Source organism: Macaca nemestrina, chromosome 13 (assembly GCF_043159975.1).
Source record: "Macaca nemestrina isolate mMacNem1 chromosome 13, mMacNem.hap1, whole genome shotgun sequence".
NCBI classification, from domain to species: Eukaryota; Metazoa; Chordata; class Mammalia; order Primates; family Cercopithecidae; genus Macaca; species Macaca nemestrina.
In genome coordinates this window covers 36,458,134-36,474,565 of record NC_092137.1, presented here as the reverse complement: position 1 = coordinate 36,474,565, position 16,432 = coordinate 36,458,134, and the positions used below count along the sequence as shown (strand labels likewise).

The 16,432-nt window shown below is 40.9% G+C and overlaps 1 protein-coding gene across 4 annotated transcripts in view; it reads right to left on the bottom strand.

Annotated features, from left to right (window-relative positions):
* The window catches only part of LOC105464838 (cysteine rich transmembrane BMP regulator 1), a 196,452-nt gene that overhangs the window by 102,561 nt on the left and 77,459 nt on the right, over positions 1-16,432 (bottom strand). For 3 of the 4 annotated variants that reach the window (XM_011712923.3, XM_011712925.3, XM_011712924.3), the window contains 2 exons: positions 6,349-6,591; positions 5,120-5,240 (listed from right to left, as the gene is read on the bottom strand). In XM_011712923.3, coding sequence (XP_011711225.1) covers positions 5,120-5,240; positions 6,349-6,591 — 364 coding nt within the window. The remainder of the gene's footprint in view (positions 1-5,119; positions 5,241-6,348; positions 6,592-16,432) is intronic. The other variant, XM_011712926.3, reaches the window with a different exon arrangement.

Here is a 16,432-nt window from a genome sequence, read left to right as displayed (position 1 = left end):
GACGGAGTCTCGCTCTGCCGCCCAGGCTGGAGTGCAATGGCCGGATCTCAGCTCACTGCAAGCTCCACCTCCCGGGTTCACGCCATTCTTCTGCCTCAGCCTCCCGAGTAGTTGGGACTACAGGCGCCCGCCACCGCGCCCGGCTAGTTTTTTGTATTTTTTAGTAGAGATGGGGTTTCACCGTGTTAGCCAGGATGATCTCGATCTCCTGACCTCGTGATCCGCCCGTCTCGGCCTCCCAAAGTGCTGGGATTACAGGCTTGTGCCACCGCGCCCGGCCCTCTCTCCTGCTTCTGACATCATGTAGGGAGAGGGGTCTTTCCAGCCATCCCAGCTGAGTTTCCAAACATGGGAGGGACATTCAGTCTCAGTCAACCTGCCAGCTGGCTACAGAAGAACTGCTCAGTCAACACACAGAATGAGGACAAAGAATAAATCTTTGTCATTTTCAGCTACTTCTTTCGGGGTGACTATTACACAGCAATGAATAACTGAAACACGTATGTGGTAGGCAGATAGAAATGTGCTGGTGAGATATAAATTCATATTCCCCGATATATTTCTTGGACTTAAAAACAACAAAACATTGTTATCGAAAAAGCTCCAATGCAAAGAGCACAGGGTTTTCAATAAAAAAACCTGGATTGAAGCCTTGAACCTGCTGTCTCTTGTACCAAGGAAAATTTGTGATTTTCTGCAAGTCTCTTATTATCTCAATCTCCATTCTTATACCTATAAATTCCTCATAGAATTAAAGTGACAGTAAGATATGAATAGTGAAAATGCTTTATAAATAGCAAGGCGTATTACACATTTAAGCTGTGACTGGTATTGTTATCTATATGTCACTTAAAGACTATCTTGGTTTTTTCTTCCCTGCAAATAAATAATTTGCATTAATGTATCTGACTTGTAAGTTTCTGTTGTAAATTCTCTTATGCGCGGCAGCATCTGTACATGCACACACACGCAGACACTCACAAAGGGACTTTCAAGGACCACAAGGTGTCCTAAATCCCACAGATAGTCCCATTTTCCCTATATGTCGTTGTGTGGTGTTTAGGCCCACCCTCTCCTGAAAGGTAGAATGCATTGCCATATAACTCATATCATATCTTCATGCCAACAGAAGAAAAAAGGATAAAAAGAAACGGCGGGATGCCTGGAAATCTAAGACAAGTTGAGGGAAGGAAGAATTAAATAATGGTTGAAAATTAATTATATCACACACAAGAATGATGTTTAAACAGGATGAAGTTCAAGAGAAAAGACACAAAAGAAGTGAAAATGAAAGACGGACTGTTAAGACAGAAAGGCAGCAAGGAAATAAGGAACAGCCTATACTCACAAAGGCCAGAGGTAGAAGAGAAAACCAGTATTTGTCAGGGATAGAAGTGGAAAGTGATACCCATGTACGGTAAGAACATCTGGAGAGTAGTGTCTGTCACTTGTAAGAACTCAATTCGTGTTTAATGAATGGATGAATGAATCAATTGAAAACATACAATTCAAGAGAAAACCAACAAATCAAGCTCACACAGAAATGGGGCAGTTAGGGGTCGGAATGGGTGAAATAGTCTCATAGGGAAGGGCAACTCCATTTGGATGGGAATGAAGGAGGGAGGAATGTATTCTTCAAGACAGGGGAGAAAAGTCCATAAACACACTTTCTAGCCCGTGAAAGTACAATAAATTCTTACAAAAAGGGAGTTGTTACTTTCACGGAAGGTAATTCTTTACAGCTAAAGTTTCAGATATTTTACTTTATTATGTCCTAAAATGTAAAGGGCTTTCCCCCCTGATTTCTCCACATAATCAGCTTTGCTCTCAAATGGCTCTAACTTCTTAACAATGCTCTAAAAGTATGCTGGTAAAAGTCAAATAATCATAATATGATCTTCTATGTTCTATAACGTTCTTCTTCATGCCTAAAAATCGTGCTCTTAAAGAGCGGACATTTAACATGGCTCACACACAAGAATAAAGTTATGTAGTTTTTCTCTTAAAATACTACCACTATGACTACATGTTGGGCTTTTGTTTTTCATTTTCATGTGATTATTTGGGTTGTTATTCTCTAATCGATGTACAACCTATCACCCCATCACCCTCCGCAGGAATCCACTGAATATGCTAAACTAGGCTGAATGGGTCTAAGCCACAGCTTGAGTATATTCTGCATTTACCGACTCATTCAGCACTAATGCATACAGAAGAAAAGAAAAGATGACACAATTCCTGACCTTTAGGAACATCATATAGCTGATAAGACAAGACTTCACGCATGCGACAATTCAATAACAATGTATGAAAGTCGATAATTAATTGACAGCATAGGAAAGGGTATGTGGGAAGTTTCTCGGCAGTGGGACACGTGTTGGTTGAAGCATGAATACTTCGTGGACAGAGAAAAATTTAATTAGAGTCCTGCTGTATGAGGAATATGAGAAGAGATGGAATGGAGAGAGAAAGGCATCCCATGCTGTGAGAGATGAGTGCTATGCTTGGAATGGAGGGTTTCTACAGGATTGAGGAGGACCGCACCATACAGACGGGGACTGGGGGAAAAGTGCAAGGGTTTGAAAATGAGACAGGGAGCAGTATGACAACCCAATGGCAGAAAGATAACTAGAAACTAAAACTATTCATTCTTTTTCTTTTCTTCCACATATAAATCATCTTGGCTAAGAGAGGGCCTGTTTGTTAATCCATTCATTCACCCATAGATGTGGGCTGACATATTATGTTTAGGTACAAGAGGCTACAAAATACTCCCTTTCTTTGAGAATCACACAGGACAGGAGAGACAGACAAAAAAAATCAGTGTGTTCAATGTGTGATGAAAAGTGCTATGATAAAAAGATACATGGGGGATGGATGACAAAGGAGCAGAGAGGGCACTTAAGTCATCTTCAGGGGCCAAAGAGTGACAACACTTCAATGAGCAAGAAATGCAGTCTTGAAGGAGAGGCAGAAGCTGCCTACATGTACACAGAAGGGCAAGGGAGCCCAGGAAGAGGTAGTGGCAATTGCAAAGGCAGAGGGCTTGTGAGAGAGCTGGGGGAGGAGACCCTATTCAAAGGGAACAAATGAGCAGGGGATGAGTATGGGTCACTGATGATCTGACATACAGGAAACTAAAGAGCTGTGAGAACCTATCTCTTCTCTGCAAATAATTTACAGTGGGATGTTGAATGACTTCCTTCTCTATGTTTTCGATGTGTTGATTAGAGACAAATTTAACTCTGGCCATTCTTCGCTTTTGAATGCCAAAGTCAAAATTATGTCAATACAGTAATAATCATCTTCAAGTTTTATTTACTAGACTCACAGAAGCTTGAGGATAAAATGGAAGGCATCTAGTTCAACCTCCTTTCCAACCTAATATAATTCTTCTAAGCATTCCGGGCAGGTGGCCATCCAGACGGAAAGAAATCTATCCAGCTCCAAGGAGCTCTGTCTGCCTCAGGAAGCAGCCAATTCACTACAGAACATCACTAGTTGTGGGAAAGTTCCTTTTTAAATTGAGACTAAATATACCTTCCTGTAGCTTCTACCAATTTCAACCCCCTAGAGTGACTGAAAAAATAGCGGACCATGACTCCTATGTGCAGAGGATGCTATGTGACATTTATAATAGTGAACTGAGAATTGTCCATTTTCCTCACTAAAGGACTTCCTCGTTAACAACTGGCTTAGTTTTGATTAATTAGGTTCTCCAATATAATGTACCATCTTCCTTTTCAGGAAGACCCTGAAGGGACATCTGTTACTGTTAGTGATGCTCCATTTATCTCCTTCACTGATCAGTAGTAATACCTTATGTTTGCAAAATATTTCAACCCTTCCTAAGCATCTGCACATAAATTATCACATTCTAATGTCATAGGAAGGTTGCTGCACCAATGTATGTTATCTTCACAAAAATCTTTGCATCTGTTTTATGATACAGTATAAAGGACAGGTCTTAGAGAATCCTAGGTTTGACAGAACAAAGGCTAGGAGATACCAAGGATCTAACTTATTTTATGAGAAGAAAGAAGGAAAAAGTAATTATCAGAACAAATTCTGGATGTCTCTTCAATTATGGACAAATAACTGATACTTACCTTACCTATGGACCACATATACTCCTATCTTATCAAACCATTTGCATAATCACAGGTACTCATGCAACAAACCTAGAAGCTAAATGCCTGGCACTGGGACTGAGGAAGAAGAGGTTGGAAATTGAGTTAAATAGGGCACAGTTTTAACTCATCTTATTAAATGTAGAACGAAAGCTGAAAAACATGAGATGACTTAGTCATAAAGATGGCTTGTTGACCTGCAAAAGATGGAAGGGAGGTCATGGCAGAGAAGAGGGGTGAGTGGGGGGGAGAAACAGACTGTAAACCCTACACTTCCAAGAACAGTCTTCCCCAAAGCCAAGTACGAAGGCACAGCTCTATGGTGGTGCTTCGTAGACTATAAAGGACAGGACTCAGAGATCCTCATGTTCTAGAGAAAAACCAGTTCTAGGGGGGTAAGTGCATGCCCTGCTACTAGGGTTAAAATGACAGTGGCTCCTCCCACCAGTCAAGCCAAAGAGAGACGTGTTTGTTACTCCAGACAGCACTGTAAGAATGAAGACTCCTCCGGGCCTCAGAAAGAAATGGGTCTGGGCAGCCGTGTGACTCCAAACATCAAGGGTCCCTGTGGAGCGGTGCTATGAAGCGTGCAATGTTTCATCACACTGAACATGTTGTTTAAGCACCTACAAGATTCACTGCAGAGGATCAAAAGATGTGCCTACTCTTGACAGACACCTCACTGCCTGCCTCCCTATCTACATACAGAGGGGCATATTTGCTTATATAGGTCCCAGCCCTCGAAAGTGTACAGGCACCCTTATAGAAAGAATCTATAAGGGTTAATGACTTAACCTGATGACACCTGGTTTTGATCTGAGGAAAGATATATGTAAATACCAAGTAATGCAAACAGTTCAGTGATTTCTTCCAGAGAAACAGGAAAGGACTAGGTTTCTCATGGGAAAACAAACTGCATGCTCAAAATGCACCTTAGATGATGCTAACAAACGAGGAGAAAAAACTTGACAAACTAATGGCAAACTAACCTTGTTGGCAAAGTACAGCAACCATCTGCGGTGAGTCTGACTTGAGTTTCGTAGCTATCCAGGGGACACGCGGTCTGCTGAACAGGAGGGCATTCCACAGTCCTGCAGTCCACGCCGAAAACTGAAAGGGGGCAAACAGAGAGGCACCGTTTATTGTTACATTTACGTGCTTTTGGAGTCCCTAAATGAAATACTAGCTCTTGACAAATTTCCAAAGTCTCCTTGCTTCCAGAAGCCCAGTCCTAGTGTTGGTATATTATTCCAGTTACTGTTATAGAACTGCAATATTCCTCAAATTTTCTGTGTAAGGAAAGAGGTGGGGATGAGATATTTAAGAGTTACAATGAAGACAGAGAAAGAATTAAACCAGCAGTGGTTACATGGATGGTGACAGTTAGCCAGAGGCATTTCTGATTGACAGAATAGTTCAAGAGATGGACAAGGGATCACTTTGCTTGGAGTGTTTATCTAGCAGTCTAAAAAAAAGAAAGAAAAAGAAAAACCCAAACAAAAAAACAACTGGCCGATGATTAGAAACTTGCAAAGAGGAAATCACTATAACTCAGAAGTGTTCACAGACCACATCGGAAATGCTGCCACAAGAGCAAGGATGTTAGAAATAATATAAAGCAAGAAACAGCTGGGACACAACAGTACATCAAATGTTGGCAAAGAGGGTGAGTAAACAGTCAAAGATGACTTGGCACATGCTATAAAGTAAAGAGGGCAGATGTGGGGGGGAGTTGGCAAAGAGAAAGATTGGGGCTGTTGCATTATGAAACTTCTGGCATTTTGATGCATGTATCCATCTAAAAATAACTTTCTGTTTTATGTATGATGATTGTTTTTAAATGTAATAATTCAAAGTGGCAGATATAGCTGCAAATAAGGTCTCTGACCTTCTCTGGGGGAAATGAAGCAGATTGCCATAGTACCATAAATTTTAACCCTACCTCCCCAGTCAAGCATACTTTGAAGGAAAAAAAGAAGAAAAGAGGAAAAGACACGCTCACTATCTGAAGGTGCTTATGTACCTAGTGGATGATCACTCTGGTTCTCTGACTACAAGGCCAGAAGTCAAGCTGCCATTAGTCCAAAGTGGCAGATTCAGAGGACACCGGTGAGAAGGCCCATCTTCATGTGGAAGGAGAGACCAGGGGTGGCTGAGGAGGGATCTGCTACCCTCTGATGCAAAGGAACGAGGCTGCTGAGACAGAGCTCGTGCATACCTGGTTTGCACTCATAGAGGTCACAGCACTCTCCCGGCTTCCCTGAGGCTTTTGACACTAGTATGTTCAGGTTTCCCGGCTGGCAGACTTTGCGCAGACAGCCTGCGGGGTTGCACACGCAGCGGCTGGGTAAGGGACAGCACTCCCCAGGAGGAGCATAACCCTCGATCAGAACAGAATCTTCAGGACAACGTGGAGAGAACTGGACTTCACAGCGGGCCTTGGAGCAATCTGGCTTCTCTTCTAAATGGGAGAGAAAGAATTTAGCTTATGCCCAGGGCAGTGTGGGGCACTTTCAACAGAAGAACAGACAGTCCTGATGATCTATTTAAGTAGCCAGAGAGGAGGGTAGGGAAAGAAATTCAGTGTAAACCTTCAAACTTAGTTTAACTAACAATGAAAACCTCACCCAAGATCTGCCCATGACACCAAAATATGAGCCTGAAATTCCCTTCTTCTCCGTCTTCCTACCCACTTGTGTTAAACAATGAACATCTAGAGCAACGACCAAAATGAAGAAATGCAAAGGGAAGATGCACCCACGGCGTGGAGAATCTGAAAACTGGACCCATTCCTCGACTAACTGAAAGGTCTTTGAATTCAAAAGAGTTTTAAAGGCTATTCTTTGAAAACAGTGTACCTTAAAACACAAGCAAATCATGGCCACTTCAGAAACTGGAGACAATGTGTATGACAATCAACATGGAGGAACTCTACCTGCACACTCTGAGTTTCAGTGGCATTCTATTAAGAGTCTGTGACATTATGATGTGGCAGCTAAGCAAGATGGATAATGAGTCAAATTCCCGTGTTTAATTTCCTGAAATGGCACCTGATATGTTTCTATCTCTAGCAAAGCTCCATCAAACACACCTTATTCCCCTCTCTCTAATATTATCTGCTGACCAATTGCTGTATCTCAATTTTAGAGACGGGAAAAATAAAACAAGGTGGGTTTACTCAGATTTCACAACGGGGGAGCAAAGTCCTGGCTTCTGGAACCCCAGTCCACAGTTTAGCTTCTTGGGTTCACTTTTAAGAGACCTATACGAACATAAGGCCCTTGAGGAAAAGATGGAAATAGACTAAAAGACATCATCACAGCCCATGACCTTTGGTGGGAGATGGGGAGTTTAGGAGCCATTAGGTGAAACTGATGCCAGTTAGTACCAGGCAATGTTTCCGTAAGTGTTCATTGGTCTTCCTAAAGTAAAACCCAAACAGAGAATTGTGTAGTAGGATAAGACCCAAAAGGTCACCTAGTTTAGTTTCCTCATTTTGTAGATAAAGAACCTGAGGCCCCAGAGCTTAAGTGACCTGGCTAAGGTCATTGGTAAACTTAAAGAATCCAGGTCTCCTCATTACAGTCCACTCAGGTCTTGATATCATAGCAGTGGATCTCTTTCTAAAACCATGCCTGTTCCTCTAGTCATTTTCTACCTTGCTGTATCTTTCCTCTTCCTTATCTATTTCTTGTCTACTTAAGACATAATATAGGAGACCCTTCATACTTACAGTTCTAGTAAATTCACTGAAACATTGACAGAGAACCAGCTTGGGATATGTCAGTAAAGAGGAAAAACACAGGTCCCTGCCCTCATTAGTTGATACGGTAGTGGAGGATGACAGAACATAAGTAACGAACATTATAAAGAAGCAAATTATATAGTAGTAAAGGGTGATATGTGCTTTGAGGGGAAAACAAGAACAGAGTAAGAGGGAATTGGAATGCTTAGAAGAAGGGGGTAGCAGTTACAACGTGGTGAAAATGGATAGGCATGACTGAGAAGTTTATGGCTGAACAAAGACTTGGAGGAGTGAGGGGACGAGCCATGGAGATACTTGGGAGAAGAGCATCCCAGCAGAAGGAACTGCTGACGCAGGCTTACGTGTCCCAGGAAGAGTAAGAACGTCAGTGTGGCTGAGGCACAGCAAGTGAGAGGAGAAACAGGAGATGAGGCTGGATGAGCAGCAGGGGTACCTGGTTACCTGGTCATTTAGAACCCTTATGCCATTTTCAAGACTGTAGTGTTCACTAGGAGACAAATTAGAGCTTTGATTATATAGAAAGAGGAAGAGAATAATTCAGAAAAACAGGTCTTAGAAAGGTCGTCTTAGAAAGATAGGACTTTGGGAACTTGGGCAACAACAGGAAGGTGCACAATATCTGGGGAGGAAGGAGACGTGGGAGGAGGTTAGAAAGGCACTTGGCAAGAAAGAATATGGAAGAAGACAGATGCTAGCACTATTTACCACAGCTAGGTACAGGGTGTGCTGGAGAAGGAGATGAAATGGGTTGAGTCTTAATGCTGCCTTCCTTCTGCCACCTACCTCATGACTACACTTAATTTTCCTGTTGGAGAGAAGACTACTTCATGGCACTTGTGCCTCACTCAGGGCAAACATTCATTTGCAGGCCTCTACCCTCCCTGTGGCTACCGCCCACATGCCAATATCCAATAAGCAGCTTAAAGCAGAATGGAAAATAAAACAGCCTGTGTCCTAAGAGCAGACTTCATTAACACACATGCCATGTGCTCATGTCACAATAACCCCAGAAGGTGAGTTATTATTTGCTCCATTTTACAGATGATGAAACTGAGATTCAGATTTATTTGCCCAAGGTCACACAGCTAGTAAATAGTGATGTGAAACTTGGTCCATCTGGTTCCAGCTATGCTCCTCTGTAATAATATGCCTCCTGTCTCAGGAATCACTACTGTGATCCTGAGAAATCAGCTGATTTCTCTGGACACAGCTCCTTCCCTATCAGAAATGTGGTTTTTGTTAAAGCTACCAGGTTAGCTGCATCCCTGCTCCCTCTTACCCAGTCTTATCTCATTGCGTGTCTCATGGAAGCTACAGCCTATATGCCACAAGTGCTTGGGTCAAACAGGAGTCTCAGAGAATCCATCTAGCCCACTTTCATAGTATAACCCCCCAAGGAACTGCCGTGAAAACAGGACATGATAACTAATAAGGAATTCCACTCTCAGAGCCCTGTCAGTATGGAGGAGAATAAATCAAAGAGCTGAGGAGGAAAAGGTGAATCTTGAATGTATGTGGATTAAGCTGGAGCTTGTAAAATGCATTTGGTAGACTGCTTATCTGGCAAACACATTGTTTTATAATTAAGAAAAGCTTTGTGACTTTGATTGCAAATAGCACTTAATTCCTACTCTTGTTAATTTGCTGTCATTAACGTATTCTTATCATATTCTATTACATTTTTATTTTATAAAATATTTAGTATGTAATAATCAGAATTTTGAAACATATGCTTCGATTAAACATTTCCATTAAAACCCAACATATTAGTTCTTGCTGGTTATCACATTTTTTTTTTTTTTCTTTTGAGACGGAGTCTTGCTCTGTCGCCAGGCTGGAGTGCAGTGGTGCAATCTCAGCTCACTGCAACCTCCGCTTCCTGGGTTCAAGCAATTCTTCTGTCTCAGCCTCCTGAGTAGCTGGGACTACAGGCGCGTGCCACCAAGTCCAGCTAACTTTTGTATTTTTAGTAGAGATGGGGTTTCACCATGTTGGCCGGGCTGGTCTCGATCCCCTGATGTTGTGATCTGCCTGCCTCAGCCTCCCAAAGTGCTGGGACTGATTACCGGAGTGAGCCGCCGCGCCCGGCCGGTTATCCCACTCTTTAAGTTCTTTTTGACAGCCCCAACATTGTCACCTCTTCACGTGTGTTTTGCGGTTCAAGCCTGAAGAGATGGATTTATTTCTTAAGAGCTGCCTTTGTAATAAAAGCGGAATAGGGTAGGCTACCAAAGACACAGTCGTCGATCAGAGTTTGACAGCCAGCAGGGATGTAAGAATGTTAAAAATGCAAGTTAAATCTTATTAAATGCTTTTCAATTTTTCTCAAGATGATCACACTGGCTTTCTCTTTAGTTTATTAATATAATCAGTTGGATTTTAAATCATCCTTGTGTTCTAAGAATAAACTCTGTTTTTAAAGATCTTGTTGGATTTGACTTCCTAACATTTTAAGATTTTTAAATTTATAAACTTGAGTTGTTCATCTTTAGTTCTCTCTACGATGGCCTTATCCAATTTTAGTTTCAAAGTTACACTAACTCTTTTTTTTTTTTTTTTTGGGACGGAGTCTCACTCTGTTGCCCCGGCTGGAATGCAGTGGCGCAATCTCGGCTCATTGCAAGCTCCACCTCCCGGGTTCACGCCATTCTCCTGCCTCAGCCTCCCAAGTAGCTGGGCCTACAAGCGCTCACCACCATGCCCAGCTAATTTTTTGTATTTTTAGTAGAGACGTGGTTTCACTGTGTTAGCCAGGATGGCCTCAATCTCCTGTCCTTGTGATCCGCCCGCCTCAGCCTCCGAAAGTGCTGGGATTACATGCATGATAAACCATGCCCGGCCTACACTAACTATTTTAATGAGCTGTTTAGCATTCTACCTGTTTCTCTGCTGTAAAACCATTCAAATAACACAGGAATTATCTATTCCTTGATGTTTTCATACAACTCACCTGTGAAATTATCTGAACTCAGTATGTTTTTTGAAGGGGGAGGGGGAAGATTTCTTCTTTGGTTATTATTCAGGTGTCCTACCTATTTTAGAATTATTATTCCTAACTTGCATTTTAGCAAAAAGTATATAATCCATCTAGATTTTCAAGTTCATTTCATACTTTATTGACCAAGCTTTCTTTATTGTACTTTATGCCAGTCCTTTTAAGTTTCTGAATCTCTTACTTCTTTATCTTTCAGATGATTTTGTTAGTTTTCCTCTAGTGTTTTAAGATTAATGCTCGGTTCATTTCTATTTGGCCGACTTATAACAAACACATTTCTTATAGTTATTATACAAACAATTTTAATTATGCTTTGAATACTTCAATCAAATATTGCTTTGGTTATCTTCTGATTTTTCATATGTATTGTTTTCAATGTGACTTGCTGCTAAGTAATTTATATGTCTCCTTTTTAAAGACTTTTTAGAAGAGTGATATTAAATTTCTGCATAGGTAGATTTGGGGGAGCTTTCTTTTTTAATTTATAGTGTTACTGCCTGGTTGCCAGAGAATGTAGGCTGTACAATTCTCTACTTCTGTTAACTTCCTGAGTTTTGTATGTTTTTGGTTTTTAGCACATGTGTGTATGTATGTGTGGCCTCATAACCAATTTAAAAATAGATGGGTATTTGAAAAGAACATATATCCTCTGTTTATTACATATAATCTTGCATATTTATTAAATCAAGCTTAATTATGACATTCTGATTACCTATACCTCACATTTTTTATCTGATTTCCAAGAGGGATCTGTAAAATCTACTACAAGCCAGTAACTTCTCTTCAAATTTCCAGAACTTTAATTTTTCAAAGCTATGTTTTTAACTTCATGACTAGCAGGCATAAGATTCAAGCCTTCAAATTGTGAAGTTATGCTTTAAAATAATTTAGATTTCCAAAGTCTCCATCTTTCTTACTTTGTAATTAACATTCCTTTTTCTCTTCTTTCAACCCTCTATTCCCCTTCCAATAAATTACCTAGAATCCCTACTCACCCCGCATCTTCCTCTGCCCCAAACCAGTCACCAGTTTGTCACTTAAATGTAATACAAGTACCATAACATCAGGAACTGTTTTTCTGAAACCCTTTTTTTTCAGACTTTTTCTATTCCAAGTTTCTTCCATGGAGAAAACAAGGATAAAACTACAGCCACTCCATCAATTAGAAGGTTTTTCTGACATTACTTCTAAATTTTTAATTTTACCTATTTGAAAAGAAGTCGCTCCTGACTCTTTCCCTATGGTGTCTAATAGATCTATATGTAATACTTAAACTAACTTTTATGTCTGGTTTCACTGACAATGCTGCAACAGACATTTAAAAAAAAAAAAAAAAGCCTGCCCAGATACAGAAAGATCAAAGTGACAACATCATTTGCAACAGAAATAATTATGGAAAAATAACCTGGTTTCATCATCTTAATAATCTTTAAGAAGTTAGTATTAAAATATTGACAGGCTCACCCAATATAAAGTGATTTCTACCATAACCCTGGAAAGTTTCTATCAATCCTAGTCACTTTAATTTAGTGTATAACTGGATCTTGGCCATTGTTAGGCCCTCTTCAGGTCGATATGTCAAGAAAGTATAGGTTGGTGCAAAAGCAGTTGTGGTTTTTGCCACTGAAAGTAATGACAAAGACTGCCGTTACTTTTGCACCAACCTAACACAATCATGATCTACAAGAAGCAAATGTATGCAAGAGTTTCTGCTTAAATGCAGATTTAAATAAAACACAAAGGCAAATGAAAAACTACTCGTGGTAAGAGGAAAAAAAAGAAGATAAAAATTATATTGGCAGATTACCATTGTTTCTATTTAAATTTTGTAGAGTCCCATACATCCGACACTGAAAACTTCTATTTCAAAATCTCTTCATATTCTCTTTCTCTCTCCCTCTCTGTCTCTCACACACACACACACACCTCCACACCCTCATGTGGGATACACAGCTATCCTGAGACAATCCTTGGGCGGTTCAAGCTACTTTGGGGAATTCGAAGGACCCCAAATTTGGATTACATTTGATAACAGGGAATTCAGTATGTAGAACACAAAGTCAAGCGAAGAGTCTAGGGTCACTGTTTTTCCCACACCTCCCTCTGATGTCTCTTATAATCTAAAGCCCTGGAGTAGCTGTGGTATCAGCCTAGAGTATCATGGGGGCCCTCGGTCACTCGGTAGCACAGGGAGACCAACCTTGAGAATTACGATTCTGGAGAAGACAGGCAATCAAGAGCTACACAGCACAGTGCCGGCCGGTGATAAAGGCTTTGTAGCATATTCAGTGATACGGGTGCCATGTGTCAGCCAGGTCAGTGAAGGAAGGTATCTCTGACATGGGCATCGGAACAGAGGCTTGCATGAAAGAAGGGAGAAAGCACACAAAAAACAAAGCAAGAGTGTTCCAGACACAGGGAATGGCAAAAATGATGGCTCTAAAACAAGAAGAAAGGGCCTACTCTTTTAAGTGGAAAAACAGACTTCACGATTATTAAGAAGGAATCTAAACTGATACAATTAATAGGCAGAAAATACCAATAAAGACTCAACAAGAAAAATGTTTTGATGCATAATGCTTCTTCTTTTTTTTTTTTTTTGAGACAGAGTCTCGCTCTGTCACCCAGGCTGGAGTGCAGTGGCCGGATCTCAGCTCACTGCAAGCTCCACCTCCCGGGTTCATGCCATTCTCCTGCCTCAGCCTCCCGAGTAGCTGGGACTACAGGCGCCCGCCACCTCGCCCGGCTAGTTTTTTGTATTTTTTTAGTGGAAATGGGGTTTCACCATGTTAGCCAGGATGGTCTCGATCTCCTGACCTCGTGATCCGCCCGTCTCGGCCTCCCAAAGTGCTGGGATTACAGGCTTGAGCCACCGCGCCCGGCCGATAATGCTTCTTATTAAGCATTAAATTCCCATGGTCATGCTGGAGAAATAAAAGAAATCTCCACTAATTGAGCATCTCCTACCTGTGGGGCATGCCTCTGCTCATTCTCACGTGCCTTTGTACTCCTGTGTGAAGAAGAGATTATATCTTCATCTCTACTTGACAGATGAAGATTCAGACCCAGAGAGGATAAGAAACTTGGCCAAGGTCACAAAGTTAGTCGCAGAACTGCCAAAGCCCACGATTTTCCCACTAGTCCATAATGCCAAAAGCCAGAAGAGTTTCAACTGCAGCTACATTTTTCTTAAATACAGAGGAAAAAATTAATTTGCAAAGATAAAGAGGTTCAGGGTCGTTAGCGTATCCTTATTACTTTCTTGTTGGCTGTCCTATTTCACTTGTTCCTTGGCCTTAGAGATACCATGTGATAAAAGGAGGAACTTTCTTATATTCAGGATTACTTTGTTCTTCAGACTTCTATTACAAATGTAATACGTATGTCATCACTAAGTTTTTAAATTTAGAGACTGACTCCTTTAAAGTTACACTGTGAATTCTTTTCATACACATTCCATGATTTTATCATAACCTTTTTTGGCAAGCTTTGCTGTGAAGACTTGTTCCGCACAATCATAACCCCAAGGGGAAAAAATTAGACTTGTTGATACAGTCCCAGAAATATTTCATATTTCAAGCTCGTTCAGAAACACCCACTGCACTTTCCCAGCACTTTCTTAGACTCTGAATTTAGGATTTAACAGCGATGGAATCTTTTCAGAGTCTTTTCTTGGTGGTTTGTCAAAAATGCCATATTAAATTGTTTTTGACTACCTAATAAAGCTAGTTTGCATCACAGTGGAGTATAACTTAGCCAAATACAAAGGGAAAAAAATGATCTGTCAGACTATAACGTGATTCTTCAATTCAGTGGTTCTCAACCCTGGCTGTGCATTAAAATTACTCACAAAGATTTTTAAAATACCACTGTCTGGATCCCACCTCAAACCAATTAAATCAGAATTTCTGGAGGAGGAGCCTGGGCATTAGTACTTGTTTAAATAGCTCCCAGGGTGATTCTATTGTGCAATTGGGCCTGAGAACCACTGCCTTACTCTAAGCAAACAGAGAATCTTTACAATGAAGCTCCCTATTGACAGTACAGCTTCGCCAAGGGCATGTTCAAACACCCTGGCAAGGCACAGCTGGCCAAGTGCCCAAGAAGCACTGAACCCTCCAGATCTCTGCCTGCCACCAGGTCTAAGGCATATATTGGGCCTCACCGTGCCTCTAGGAATCTCCTGAACCACACGTCTTTTCTTCCCAAAGGATATTATGGAATTGCGTTGATAATGATGCTTTAGATTAGAGATTTGTTAAAGTGTGGCCCCTAGACCAGTAGCGTCAGCATCACCTGGGAGCTTGCTGAAAATGCAGAAACTTAGACCTCACTCCAGATCTACTGAATCAGAATCTGCATTTTAGCAAGATGCACAGTAAAGTTTGAGATGAACGGCTCTAAAGTGGTGGTTGTCAAACAATGATCCTTGGACCAGCAGCATCAGTATCTCCTAAGGAACTTGCTAGAAATGCAAATTCTAAGGCCCACCAGACCTCCAGAATCAGAAATGCTGGGAGTGGAGCTCGGTAATCTGGGTTTGAACAAACCCTAGAGGTGATTCTCATGCGTTCTATAGTTTGAAAATTTAGTGCTAGAATAATGATTTTCAACCCTGGCTGCCCATTAAAAACCCTCGGAGAAGATTAAAAATCCAAAAGCTCCAAGTGCACCCCAGACCAATTCCAATTAAACAGAATTACTGGAAGTGGGACCGTGGTATCGGTACTTTTTTTTTTTAAAGTTCCCCGGCTGACTCCAATGTGCAGTCAATGCTGACCCATTGTTCTAGGGACCCTCAACTCCTTCATCCTCCACACTCCCAGGGGATTTAAGCTGCTTTAAATCTTAGGAAATCGGATCCAACTAGCGTTCCCTGGAATCTTCCTGGAAAAGTCAGAGCTTCCTGGGAGGAAGAAAAAAAGTTCAGAGCAGCTTCCAGGATTTGCCTTTTATGGGAGTGGGAGAGCCAGATGCCAAATGTGGCCTGTTCGCATCCTACTGAATTTTAAAACAGTTTTCAAATATTTACTGAGTCCAGAGACATTTTATTTCATCTGTTAATTCACACCAGAAAAATATATCCAACTTAGCCGCAGAAAAATTTGCCATTCAAATAATTATATTTATATATTCACACACCATAACAAATTTCAAAATGTAACAATGAATTTATTTTTTTTAAATGTGGCAGTAAAATAAGGCCTAAGGATGGTTTAGATAAATGTACAAAGAACTAAAGATTAGTTTCAAAATGATTAATTTTTACCTAATAAACTACAGTCTTCTCTGAATACCTCCCCCACCAAACACATTTTGCCATAAACACTGACCCACAAAAAAGGCATCAAAGTTATTAGAGAATGGGACAGATGACTAATGAGGAAAATTAAATGAACTAAATTTGTATAGCCAGCTCAGCAACATTTTAAGAAGACTCTTTATAACAGCTTGAAAATGTCACAGAGGCATAAACATTAGAAATTAAGAACTCCCCAGGTGATGTTTACCGGAAGGTGGCAACCATTTTAGAACAACAAA